General features: G+C 42.7%; 1 protein-coding gene across 3 annotated transcripts in view; it reads left to right on the forward strand.

The window, feature by feature from the left end:
* Positions 1–7255: 7255 nt before the first annotated feature.
* The window catches only part of LOC132390213 (inositol-tetrakisphosphate 1-kinase-like), a 291953-nt gene continuing 285005 nt past the window's right edge, over positions 7256–14203 (forward strand). Inside the window, exons 1-2 of one of the 3 annotated variants that reach the window (XM_059962832.1) lie at positions 7256–7840; positions 11601–11750. In XM_059962832.1, the coding sequence (XP_059818815.1) occupies positions 11656–11750 (95 nt within the window). In that variant the 5' untranslated portion in view covers positions 7256–7840; positions 11601–11655. Of the gene's footprint in view, positions 7841–11060; positions 11437–11600; positions 11751–14203 lie in introns of those variants that run through there. The other 2 variants (XM_059962820.1, XM_059962826.1) reach the window with 2 other exon arrangements.

Below are 14203 nucleotides of genomic sequence, written 5' to 3' on the forward strand. Positions count from 1 at the left end.
TGACACTATCAACACAATCATTGCCTCTCAACATCTTATAGACCTCTATCGGGTCACCTCTCATTCACCTCTGCTACAAGGAGAAAAGGCATGAGTTCACTCAACCTATCCTTATAAGACATGCTCCCCAATCCAAGCAATATCCTTGTAAATCTCCTCTGCACCCTTTCTATGGCTTCCACACCCTTCCTGTAGTGAGGTGACCAAAACTGAACACAGTGCTCTAAGTGGGGTCTGACCAGGGTTCTATATAGCTGCAACATTACCTCTCAGCTCCTAAATTTAATTCCATGATTAATGAAGGCCAATACACCATACGCCTTCATAACCACTGAGTCAACATGCGCAGTCACCTTGAGTGTCCTATGGACTCGGACCCCAAGATCCCTCTGATCCTCCACACTGCCAAGAGTCTTACCATTAATACTACATCCTGTCATCATACTTGACCTACCAAAATGAACTACTTCACACTTATCTGGGTTGAACTCCATCTGCCACTTTTCAGCCCAGTTTTGCATCCTATCAATGTCTCGCTGTAACCTCTGACAGCCCTCCACACTCTCCACAACACCTCCAATCTTCATGTCATCAGCAAACTTTCTAATCCATCCCTCCACTTCCTCATCCAGGTCATTTATAAAAATCACAAAGAGTAAAGGTCTCAGAACAGATCCTTGAGGCACTCCACTGGTGACTGACCTCCATGCAGAATATGACCTGTCTACAACCACTCTTTGCCTTCTGTGGGCAAGCCAGTTCTGGATCCACAAAGCAATGTGCCCTTGGATCCCATGCTTCCTTATTTTCTCAATAAGCCTTGCATGGAGTACCTTGTCAAATACCTTGCTGAAATCCATATACACCACATCTACTGCTCTTCCTTCGTCAATATGTTTAGTCACATCTTCAAAAAGTTCAGTCAAGCTCATAAGGCACGACCTGCCCTTGACAAAGCCATATTGACTATTCCTAGTAATATTGTACCTCTCCAAATGTTCATAAATCCTGCCTCTCAGGATCTTCTCCATCGGCTTACCAACCACTGAGGTAAGACTCACTGGTTTATAATTTCCTGGACTATCTCTACTCCCTTTCTTGTATAAAGGAACAACATTTGCAACCCTCCAATTGTCTGGAACCTCTCCCATCCCTATTGATGATGTAAAGATGATCGCCAGCAGTTCAGCAATCTCCTCCCATGTCTCCCACAGTAACCTGGGGTACATCTCATCGGGGCCTGGTGATTTATCCATCTTGATGCTTTCCAAAAGTTCCATCACATCCTCTTTCCTAATATCTATGTGCTCAAGCTTTTCAATCTGTTGCAAGTCATCACTATTATCACCAAGAGTCTTTTCCATAGTGAATACTGAAGTAAAGTATTCATTAAGTACCTCTGCTATTTCCTCCGGTTCCATACACACTTTCCCACTGTTACGAATGTGCCACAACTCTGAGGGGCCGAAGGGTACAAAGTAGCCCCCTCCTTTTTGAGAACCGCAAGATCGCTATTAATTCGGTTCTGGGACCTAGGAAATGAAAGAAAGACACGCAGAATCCTCAAGGTTTGGAATGTGTCCTGGGCCTCCGAAAGACAAAGCCACGGATAACGGCCATTGTCTCTGGGAGACGGAATTGTGTATTGAGTACTGTACTATTCATTGAAGCCCTCAGGAAATGAACAGAGTGTGCTGGTTGAGGGATGGCATCATCCCAACCTGATTGACATCTGAGACCCCGTGAGTAAGGATAAAAGCGGGTCTGGGGAACACCCCCTTTAGACGCACCAGGAGAAATGCTAGAAATCCCGTGACAGCGTTTACTAGAGACAGTCGGTTGGGCTCACATGCGTCTTTTTCCTTTGCCTAGGAATTGGCGGGCTTCCACGGAACGGCTTAGCTAAAGGACCGACTACAAAAACGGAACTTTCGAAGGATCGACATCATAAAATGGAAAAGCTGGCAAGTTTTAAATATCTGTCTCTTGACTCCAACCAAAGGCTGCAGCCTGAATGAAATAAGTAACTTTGATATTTCCATCGGACAATACATTATCCCCTAGACAACGATAGAGCTTATTTCTTATTGATTATTATTATACCTTTTAGATTTAGTATTGACAATGTATATTATCTGTATGTTTGCATTGATATTGTTTTTGTGTATTTTTACCAATAAATACTGTTAAAAATAGTACCATCAGCCTTCAACGGACCTCTCTATCTTTGGAGGTAAGTGACCCAGTTACGGGGTTCGTAACACCACTGTCACATATATAGGTCCTATTCTTTCACACCTTATCCTCCTGCTCTTCACATAATTGTAGAATGCCTTGGGGTTTTCCTTAATCCTGCCCACCAAGGCCTTCTCATGGCCCCTTCTGGCTCTCCTAATTTCCTTCTTAAGTTCCTTCCTGCTAGCCTTATAATCTTCTAGAACTCTAACATTATCTAGCTGTCTGAACCTTTTGTAAGCTTTTCTTTTCTTCTTGACCAGATTTATTACAGCCTTTGTACACTACAGTTCCTATACCCTACCATAACTTCCCTGTCTCATTGGAATGTACCTACGCAGAACTTCACACAAATATTCCCTGAACATTTGCCACTTTCCTTCCATACTTTTCCTTGAGAACATCTGCTTCCAATTTAAGCTTCCAATTTCCTGCCTGATAGCATAATTCCCCTTACTCCAATCAAACGCTTTTCTAACTTGTCTGTTCCTATCTCTCTCCAATGCTATGGTAAAGGAAACAGAATTATTATCACTATCTCCAAAATGCTCTCCCACTAAGAGATCGTACCCCTGACCAGGTTCATTTCCCAATACCAAATCAAGTACAGTACAGCCTCTCCTCTTGTAGGCTTATTGTGTCAAGAAACCTTCATGAACACACCTAACAAACTCTGTGGGTGGAGGTTAGGAACAGGAAGGGGTCAATAACTTTACTGGGTGTTTTCTATAGGCCGCCCAATAGCAACAGATATCGAGGAGCAGATAGGGAAACAGATCCTGGAAAGGTGTAATAATAATATGGTTGTTGTGTGGGAGAGTTTAATTTCTCAAATACAGATTGTCAAATGTGGGAGAGTTCTCTCTCCTGGGTCAGTCTTTCACGTTGCCCCCAGGTACAGCCATCTTAAGATTCTTCCTCTCCTAAGGATGAGGTTTCCAGATTTTCTGTTCGTATTTTATGCAATGGGGTTGATAGCTCCATGCTGAACTTTTGCAGGTGGGTTTGGGACCGTCCAAAGTTTGGAGTTCAATTCCAGTGCAATCGGTAAGAAGTTGTTTATTCTTCCCATGAATGTGTTGGTTTCTTCCCGGCGCACTGGATTCTTCCCAGTCTAAAGACTTAAATTTGAATTGCTGGGATGTGGGAACCAAACAGAAGAGACTGAGGAAGGGGCTGTTGGCTCACAAATCAAGAAAGCTTGTAGACAGTGTGAGAGGGAGTATAGGTAGGTGTTAGAGAAGGGATATGCTCAGGCAGATGGTTTGAGATGTGTCTATTTTAATGCAAAGAGTATCATGGACAAAGCGAATGAACTTAGAGTGTGGATCAATTCTTAGAGCTATGATGTTGTGGCCGTTACAGAGACTTGGATGGCTCAGGGGCAGGAATGGTTACATAGATTGCCAGGCTTTAAATGTTTTAGAAAGCACAGGGAGGCAAAAGAGGTGGGGGTGTGGTACTGTTGATCAGAGACAGTGTCACGACTGCAGAAAAGGAGAAAGTTATGGAAGGATTGTCCACTGAGGTTAGGAACATCAAGGGGTCAATAACTCTACTGGGTGTTTTTTACAGGCTACCTAATAGTATTTACAGGGACATCGAGGAGCAGTTAAGGAGACAGATACTGGAACGTGCAATAATAACAGGGTTGTCAAGGTGGGAGATATTAATTTCCCCAATATTGATCGGCATCTCCCCAAAGCAAGGGGTTTAGATGGGGTGGAGTATGTTAGGTGTGTTCAGGAAGGGTTTCCTGACACAATGTATAGAAAACCCTCCAAGAGGAGAGGCTGTACTTGATCTGGAATTGGGAAATTAATCTGGTGTGGTGTCAGGTGTCTCAGTGGGAGAGCATTTTGGAGATAGTGATCACAATTCTGTCTCCTTTACCATAGCATTGGAGAGGGATAGGAATGGACAAGTTAGGAAAACTAATTGGCATAATGGGACATATGAAACTATCAGGCAGGAATTTGGAAGCATAGATTTGAATAGATGTTCTCAGGGAAATGTACGACAGAAATGTGGCATATGTTCAGGGGATATTTGTGTGGTGTTCCAATAGGTACATTCCATTGAGACATGGAAAGGATTGTAGGGTACAGGAACCATGGTGTACAAAGGCTGTTGAAAATCTAGACAAGAAGAAAAGAAAAGCTTACAGAAGGTTAAAAAAAAACAGGTAATGATAGAGATCTAGAAGAGTATAAGGCTAGCAGGAGCTGTAGAATGACATTAAGAGAGCCAGAAGGGGTCATGAGAAGGCCTTGGTGAGCAGGATTAAGGAAAACCCCAGGGCATTCTACAAGTATGTGAAGAGCAAGAGGATAAGATTTGAGAGAATAGGACCTATCAAGTTGACAGTGGAAAAATGTGTACAGAACCGGAGGAAATAGCAGAGGTACTTAATGAATACTTTCCATCAGTATTCACTATGGAACAGGACCTTGGCAATTGTGGGGATGACTTACAGCAGACTGAAAAGCTTGAGAATATAGACATTAAAAAAGAAGATGTGCTGAAGATTTTGAAAAGCATCAAGTTGGATAAGTCACAGAGACCAGACAAGATTTACCCTAGGCTACTGTGAGAGACGAGGGAGGAGATTGCTGAGACATGGGAGAGGTTCCAGAGGATTGGAGGGTTGCAAATGTTGTTCTTTTATTTAAGAAAGGGAGTAGAGATAGCCCAGGAAATTATAGACCAGTGAGTCTTACTTCAGTGGTTGGCAAGTTGATGGAGAAGATCCTGAGAGGCAGAATTTATGAACATTTGTAGAGGCATAACATGATTAGGAATAGTCAGCATGGCTTTGTCAAAGGCAGATTGTGCCTTTCGAGTCTGATTGAATTTTTTGAGGATGTGACTTAACATATTGATGAAGGTAGAGCAGTAGATATTGTGTATATGGATTTCAGCAAGGCATTTGATAAGGTACCCCATGCAAGGCTTATTGAGAAAGTAAGGAGGCATAGGATCCAAGGGGACCTTGCTTTGTGGATCCAGAACTGGCTTGCCTACAGCAGGCAAAGTGTGGTTGTAGACAGGTCACATTCTGCATGGAGGTCAGTCACCAGTGGTGTGCTTCAGGGATCTGTTCTGGGACCTGTTCTCTTTGTGATTTTTATAAATGACCTGGATGAGGAAGTGGAGGGATGGGTTAGTAAATTTTCTGATGACACAGGGGTTGGGGGTGCTGTGTATAGTGTGGACTGCTGTCAGAGGTTACAGCGGGGCATTGATAGGATGCAAAACTGGGCTGAGAAGTGGCAGATAGAGTTCAACCCAGATAAGTGTGAGGTAGTTCATTTTAGTAGATCAACTATAATGGCAGAATATAGTATTTATGGTCATACAGTGCATTGGCCTTCATCAACTGTGGGAATGAGTTCAAGAGCCGAGAGGTAATGTTACAGCTATATAGGATCCTGGTCAGACCCCACTTGGAGTACTGTGCTCTGTTCTGGTTGCCTCACTACAGGAAGGATGTGGAAACTATAGAAAGGGTGCAGAGGAGATTTACAAGGATGTTGCCTGGATTGGGGAGCATGCCTTATGAGAATAGGTTAAGTGAACTTGGCCTTTTCTCCTTGGAGTGGCGAAGGATGAAAGGTGACCTGATAGAGGTGTGTAAGATGATGAGAGGCATTGATCATGTGGATAATCAGAGGCTTTTTTCCAGGGCTGAAATGGTTAACACAAGAGGGCATAGTTTTAAGGTGCTTGGAAGGAGGTGCAGAGAGCACGTCAGGGGTAAGTGTTTTACTCAGAGAGTGGTGAGTGCGTGGAATGGGCTGCCAGTGATGGTGGTGGAGATGGATATGATAGGGTCTTTTCAGAGACTCCTGGATATGCACATGGAGCTCAGAAAAATAGAGGGCTATGGGTAACCCTAGGTAATTTCTAAAGTAAATACATGTTCAGCACAGCATTGTGGGCTGAAGGGCCTGTATTGTGCTGTAGGTTTTCTATGTTTCTAAAGATGTGTAAGTTGGTAAGTTAATTCATCGTCGTCATTATGTGCTGTGTCATATGACATAGGTAACCATGATCTCCTGACTGTAGTTGTTCTGGTCAAATTTTTCTGCAGAAGTGGTTGCCCATTGCCTTCTTCTGGGTAGTGGACTGGAGGGATAAAATACGTATCTGAGCTCTGAATCGCTGAGCATCATTAAATTAAACCACGGGCATAAGAGATTCTGCAAATGCTGGAGGAACTCAGCAGGTGAGGCAGCTTCTATGGAGTGAAATAAAGAGCTGACATATCAGACTGAGACCCTTCAAGAGGATGGTGAATGTGGACGTCAAGTGAGACCATGGTTGTCCCTTTCAAATACCTTCCAGCTTCTTGATGGTAGTGTTTCTGGTACTGTGCATTCAGTCTCACCTGAGCAGACACCATTACCTAACAACAGTCAGTTACCATACAGTTTCTCTCTGTTCACATGTGATGAATGCATACTCTACGTGAAGTCTCACCTCAGAGACACAATAGGTAAACGAGGAACCTGAATTATGGGTAGTATGTTAGTTCAATGCCTTTGGAAATTGTGCAGCAAGTGAAATCTGGTACTAATTCACAGTAAGAACACAGTATAATGACAAAACTCATTTAATGTTTCAAGGCATGTTCATCGAAGAGAAATAAAGACTCTGCAATATTAGAATAGATGATCAAATCCTTGTGAAAAATCGGCTTCCAAAAATCTGTTTTAAACTGTGGGCAGCATTCAAGCATGGCATTTGGAACAAGGCTGCAATGTCGAGAGAATCTTTGTGTTTTTCCACAGCTATGCAGCATATGATGTCAGTTCTCGGTATGATTCATATCAGAATCGGAATCAGGTTTAATATCACTGGCATATGTCTTGAAATTTGATGTTTTGCGGCAGCAGTACAATTTTAAAATAGTATAAATTACAATAAGAAAATAAGTTAAATTAAATCAATAAACAGAAGACCGTGGTCGTGTCGATGTCCATTCAGAAATCTGACGGCGGGGTGGGGGGGGGGGGGGGGGGAAGAAGCTGTTCCTGAAACGCTATCCTAGCTGTTTTACTTGGAGAACCAGGCCGTTTTCTATTCGAGGCAACAATTCCAGACCATCACCAGAAACCACATTTTCTCCGAACTGGCAAGGCGTTCATGGTAAATCCCAGTTAAATGCTTTATACAAGTATTAAAATAATTGTTGTCCACAGTTCAGCAGAAATTTGTTGGTTACTTTCTCAGCAGAGTCGTTGCGTAGACGATGCATCGCTCGCTGTCACAAACCCCAGGAAATTATTGTTATTTCAACTTTACGTAAAGGACGTGCTTTACGCTTAACTTCATATTTTATTTAAATCGGTGCTCTACTCTCAGTATTGTCTACGTTTCCTTTACTGACCGGGAGTGACCATTTCCATTACTACTTTAATGCTGTATCCCCAGGAATAACCTCCACTTTGATCAACATGGGGCTAGAATCCACAAACGTCAACAGTTACGCAAAAGTCGCTGTCCAATAAATAGTCCACTTAAAAAAAACAATCCCAGTGAGGAACGCGCTGGCCGACAAATGCAACTTTTGTGGTAGAAAAACAGAAAGTTCTGGCTTTCAGTAAGTTTGTAAACCTCCCAATATTTGTCTCTGTTGTAACTGTTCGGAGCCTTTCGAATTAGATAATGTTTAGATTGAACAGTTTATTCACTTGGAGCAAATTACGATGACAGGACGCGCCGGAGAACTCCGCGGCTGACTACTTGCATTGATAGATTCTCCAAGTTCTCCTGAAGATCGGCTTCACTCACCGATGAAATGAGACCTGAGACCGAGGGCAAAGCATCAGAAGTAACTGGTTTGCCTTTGTATTCAGACAGAGCGGCGTGAATTTCCCTTCTCACAGAGTGAAGGCGTTGTCTGTTTTGCAGGGCGTTATTGCTATCTCGGGATGCCCAGTAAATAGTTAAGTGCTTTGTAGAGAGATTGTTGATAAATATTACATTTTTGGTGGCTTTGGTACATAAATGTTATAAAGTAAGTCGACAATTAAAAAAAAAATTCCTCCAGTCTTCCAATCCATTTAGACAAGTTACTTATTAACATTCTAATCACCGTTATTTAAATGCTTAAAAATGTCGAGTCTAGATTTCCTATATATAATCAACAGAAAAATGAAATCTAATGCAGCACTTCAATAGACTATACATTGTAACTTCAATAAGCTATACATTGTAACTTAAATAAGCTATACATTGCTAAATGAAGACACAAAGTTTTGGGAACGGCTTCTTCTCCTCCACCATCTGATTTCTGAATGGACAATGAACCCATGAACACTACCTTACTATTTTTGACTTTCCTTTGTTAGCACTTGTTTAATATCTTATCTCTCTCTCTCACAGTAATTTATATTTTATTGTTTTGCAATGTACTGCTACCACATAACAACAGATTTCAAGACAAAAGCCAGTGATATTAAACCTGATTTAGATCTTCAGGGGTTAGATTTAGAAATGCGATTGTTTTACCTGGAGGTGCAAAAATTGAATTCCATACACTGCTGTAATGAGAAGACGGTTTTGTGTTTACACAATAATTTCAGCCCCAATTTGTTCTTACAGTTTTACTGCGCACTCAATATTGTGTTGGAAATTCTGCAATCAATCTGCACATTGCAACAGGGTGGCAATATTGGCAGAAATAGATGATAAATCCTCTCTTTAGCTCAGGACCCATTGCTGAATGGTATTGGTCCACGGCATCAATAGTTTGGGAACCCCTGCCTTAGCTAAAAGTGAAGCAGGAATGTAAAAGATTTGGCTTAAACCTAGTATATCCAAGATTGTTTAATGTCATTTCCAGTGCACAAATGTAAAGAAGAATGAAATAATTATTACTCTGGATTCAATGTAGCGCGAAAAAACAAGATAACACAATAATAAAAACACAATACATAAGATATCTCATACACAAACATTGATTATGTCCATAAAGTGACACTAGGCATAGAAGTGGCCAAACTTAGTTATTAAGCTCAAATTCGGTAATACTCTTCATCAGTCTTTATGATCTTTTCTATAAATGGCCGCTTGTAGCCCTCTTAAACTGATTCAGCTTTCATTACTATCAAAGCAACTTTTTACCATCGTCTGTTGAGAATGACAATAGACAGGATGTGGAGTATAATAGTTGACTTTCTGGACTTGTTCTGCACTACTGATCATAAACCATACATAAGACGTAGAGGTAGAATGGTTTCTATGCATGAAGATATCACCTTAAGCCTGAACTTCTCCGTTGCCCGCCCTTCTGGTCGTCTTCTCTCACGTCCATTTGCCAAGATCAGGAATCTTTCCTGTGGCGAGTTGCCGTCGTCATCCTGCACAATTTCCAAACATTGCACTCAGCCACACGTTCAGTTTAATGCCTAAAGCGATAAGGAGATGCAGATTCGGCCAACACAGCTCAAAAACTATTTATTTAATCTTGTTTTAACCAACATTCTTACATATTTTATTTTCATGTTTATTTTAAAAATTTTATTTCTTGTCTGCACTTTATCCCATTATAAATCACTGAACGACATCATTTGTATGAAAGTGCTCTATAAATAAGTTATTATCATTACTAGTTCTCCCTCGGGTCGAACATGGTTGTTCTTGCCCCCTCTCCGGCCCAAATCAGAGGCATGAGTGTCTCAGAACCGGGTTCTTCTCACCAGATCGGCTGATGATCCGCAGTAGTTCCTTTTCCCTCTTCTGTACTGGGACATTCCCTTCAAGGGTTTTGCGTCGTTACTCGGTTTTTCCAACAGACTGCTGTTATCTGGTAGTACACGTGAGACGCTTAACCCATGTCCCGTGCTTTCACATATCCTTATTCCAATATAAAAGGCAGTAACACTCACAAAATGTTGGAGGAACTCAGCAGGTCAGATCTCTGGAAATGGAGTTGACGTTTGGGGCCGAGTCCTTTCATCAGGACTGGAAAGGAAGAGGGTAGGCGCCAGAATAAAAATGGTGGTGGTGGTGGTGGTGGGGGGGGGGGAGGAGAAGGACAAGCCCGATGAAGGGATGAAGGGCCGAGTCCTTTCATCAGGACTGGAAAGGAAGAGGGTAGGCGCCAGAATAAAAATGGGGGGGGGGGAGGAGAAGGACAAGCCCGATGAAGGGTTTCGGCCAGCCCAAAACGTCAACAGCTTATTTCCCCTCCATCAATGCTGCTCGACCTGCTGAGTTCCTCCAGCATTTTGTCTGCGTTACTGTGAATTTCCAGCATCTGCAGTATTGCCTGTGATTATTCTCATAAACTTTTTTTTTTAGAATGTTAACACCCAGTTAACTGATTTTTAATGTTGGAGGTTACTCCATAATTCCATTAGCCAAGGTTCGTTATTGGACGAATCGAGAACAAGTGCCATGTACTGTAAATATGGTACTTTCTTAGTGAACAACGCCGTTGAAATGAAGACCCTATACCATTTAAATTAGTATTATAGAAAAGGATAATATTTGTTACCCACCTGGCAATAATTTCTAGTTGTTCGTTTTCAATAATAAATAAATGCATACGTTTTATCAAATGCACGGATATAATCGTTAATAATTACTTGAATTTTTGACTGCATAATGAAATGCAGTAACTTGCAGATTTGAGTTGATATTGCAGAGATAGTGTTAAAACTGGAATGCGTTGTGTTAATTGAATGTTTCGTTTCATTTGGGGTGGTGGGCTGCGGCCAGACAGGACACCTTTAAGGGGCGGGCGGGGGCGGTAAGATGGCTGAGCAGCGACTCGGAGCGCCCCCTGTCGCGGCTGCTGCTATTTATTTCCCTTTCCCCGTTGCCGAGCTAAGCTGCTGATCTCAATGAAGAGAGTGGTGGGGGGCAGGGGGTGAAATTTGGCGGCAGGCGACGGCTGGTCTCTCTCTGGCCCCACTTGCCTGCCTTGTGTGTGTGGCCGAAGACTCGGCTGGAAGCCGGCACTGCGCTGAAGGCAGCCCGCGGTGTGTGGGCCGAACCGGACGGAGCCGAGCAACGCCTGACTCACCGATATCAGCGCGTACTCCTGGGCTGCTGATGAGCCCGCACTCGGCATCCATTTAGGTTTTTATATTTTGTTTAAAAAACAATTCCTGGATTTGCTATCGTGGATTGGAAGGAAAATGTAATTGCATAGGCGCTCGATCAACACTGCAAGCGGACGATGTAAATGTAATGTTGCTTTTAAAATGAAAGAAAGGGTTAATATTTTCGAAGCTGCACGGTTACATTTAACCATTTCGCTTAATTCAACTTCTCCTCTCTTCCTCTTCCCCCCATCTCCTTCCTCCCCCTCCATTCCACCCCTTCTCTCCCGTTAACCCATTCATTTGCAGGTTTGCTAACCTACACACAGTTTCGATTTTACTTCCGCACTTGTTCGCCTTGAAGATGCAGACCTGGCTGAGAGGGAAGCGGGTCGGATACTGGCTGAGCGAGAAGAAGATCAAAAAGCTGAATTTCCAGGCCTTCGCCGATCTTTGCAGGTAAACACAAGACACCCCCCCCCCTCCCTTTAGTCCTTTTATTTTGTGAACATTTGAACTGAATCGGTTGGGGCAGGGCTGAGGGATGGCGAGCAGGAAATAACGCCTGGTTGATTAAGGCAGGCTTTGAGGACTCCCATGTGCAAGTGAGCCGAGCCTTAAAGAGGGAAGGGGGGAGAGAGAGTGGGCAGTGATCTGTAATCCACTGTACGGCGACAACATTCATTGCGCGGGCTACAGGCTGCGTTTGTTACACGCTAATCCTTCTGTTAACATTTTTTTAAACTAAGATTTGGGATCAAAAGGCATGTGTTTAAGCAATTGTAGGATATTGCCTTTCCCTTCTCATTCCTCTTCCCGCCACCGCGCTGTTTTGAAAACCGCTGTGAAAGAGGAAGATGCTTTCCTGATGGAAGTTGTTTTTTAAAGGGAATGGCTGCGAGCGAGTTTCGAGTGGATGGGTGAGAGCCTATGGCCGAGTAGTACCTAGTACTACGCTTCCTTTTTATAATCAGCCTTGATGATTGTGCTGAAGCGGCGCAGGGATCTCCATGTTGGTTAAAACCTGAAGCATTGCTGCCTTAGAACCTACATCAGAAGTTAATGTGCTGTCACAGACGGAAGAATTGCTGCAGATGCTGAAAAATTATTCCCCCCCCCCTTTTCGGTTCCCCACTCTGGCCCCTTATCTTTTCTCCTCACCTGCCTATCACCTCCCCCTGGTGTCCCACCTCCTTCCCTTTCCCACCCGTGATCCTCTCTCCTATCCTCTAGCCCGTTTATCTTTTCTTTCCACCTATCACCTCCCAGCCTCATGCTTAACTCCCCCTCCCCCACTCACCTGGCTTCACCTATTACCTTCCCCTCCCCCCCCACCTTTTTTTCTGGCGTCTCCCCCCCCCCCCCACAGTTCTGGTGAATTGTCTCGGCCTGAAATGTTAGTTTACTCCTTTCCATAGATGCTGCTTAACCTACTGAGTTCCTCCAGCATGGTCTGTATGTTGCTCTGAATTTCCAGCATCTGCACAATCTCTTGGGTTTGTGTTCTGCCATATATAGTCCCTGCTGAGTAGCTGTGCTACTGCAAAGTGAGCTCCTTATTTAATTCTGTGCTTGGCCCCTCATCCGCATACTTCTACTGTGATGCACTTCAAGCCCCATTTATCAGGTTTGCCAATCAATAACAGTAAGAGCTAGATTGGACTCGTTTACTAACTTTGATGCGGATCTTTGGTCTGAAGTTAATGTTGGCAGTCTTTCAAAACTGGCCTGTCACCTCTCCACAGCACAGTCAGTTTGCACACAGAGTCTCCTGTGCCTAACGGCACTTTATGGACACTAGCAATGAACAGAAGCTGTCTTATTAATTTGTATTTATTGTGTATGTTTTCATTGTCGTGTTTTGGATCTGGAGTAACAATTGTTTCATTCTCTTTTAACTTGTGTACTGGAAATAATGTCATTTGGAGTAAAATAGATGAATTTCACCTGGTTAAGTATTATCAGTCTCAAATAAAGATCTGTGTATTTAAATTGAACAGTAAAGCAGGAGGTGGAGAAATAAAGCAGAAAATACCAGAAGTACTCATCAGGTCAGGCAGTATCTGTGGAAAGGGAATCTGACTTGGGTCAAAGTCACTTTGTCATAAAATGCAACATATCAGCCTTGTTTCTGCAGCCACAGGTACCGCCAGACCTGCTTTGGGGGGGGGGGGGGGCGTTGTCTGCATTTTGTGTTCTTAATTTCAGATTTTCAGCATTTGTCAACTGATCATGGAAGTGTAAGATAATTGAACACCTGATTTTTATTTTGTTTTCAGCATAGTATACAGAGGTATTTATTGTAATTGGAGCAATAATTTCTACCTTTTTCAATGTTTTTCTCAAAGGCCGAGTTAGTTTAGTTGTGAGTTTTAATAAAGACCATAAGACGTAGGAGCAGAATTAGATGATTCAGCGCAGAGTCTGCTCCACCATGGCTGATTGATGCTCCCTCTCAACCCCATTCTCCCCGTAACCTTTGACACCCGGACCAAGAAGACTAGAAGCAGAATTAAGCCATTTGTACTATTGAGTCTGTTCTGATGCAATAAGACAGATATCGCTGGAAATACTCAGCAGGTCAGGTAGCTTCAGTGAAGAGAGAACATTCTCAAAGATCAAAGTAAATTTATTATCAAAGTACATGTATGTCACCAAATACAACCTGAGATATGATTTCTGGTGGGCACACTCAATAAATCCAATAACCATAATGTAATCAGTGAGAGACTACCAACAGGGCAGCCAAGAAACCAGTGTGCAAAAGGCAAAGGAGAGAAAAATAATATTAATGATAAATATTGAGAACATGTGATAAAGAATCCACTTTTACAGGAAATTACCTTTTGGTTCACTGTAACAAATGTACTTTTGATTTGGAGAACTGCAGTTCACAGAAGCTGGCCTGAAGA

This window comes from Hypanus sabinus, chromosome 2 (assembly GCF_030144855.1).
Source record: "Hypanus sabinus isolate sHypSab1 chromosome 2, sHypSab1.hap1, whole genome shotgun sequence".
Taxonomy (NCBI): domain Eukaryota; kingdom Metazoa; phylum Chordata; class Chondrichthyes; order Myliobatiformes; family Dasyatidae; genus Hypanus; species Hypanus sabinus.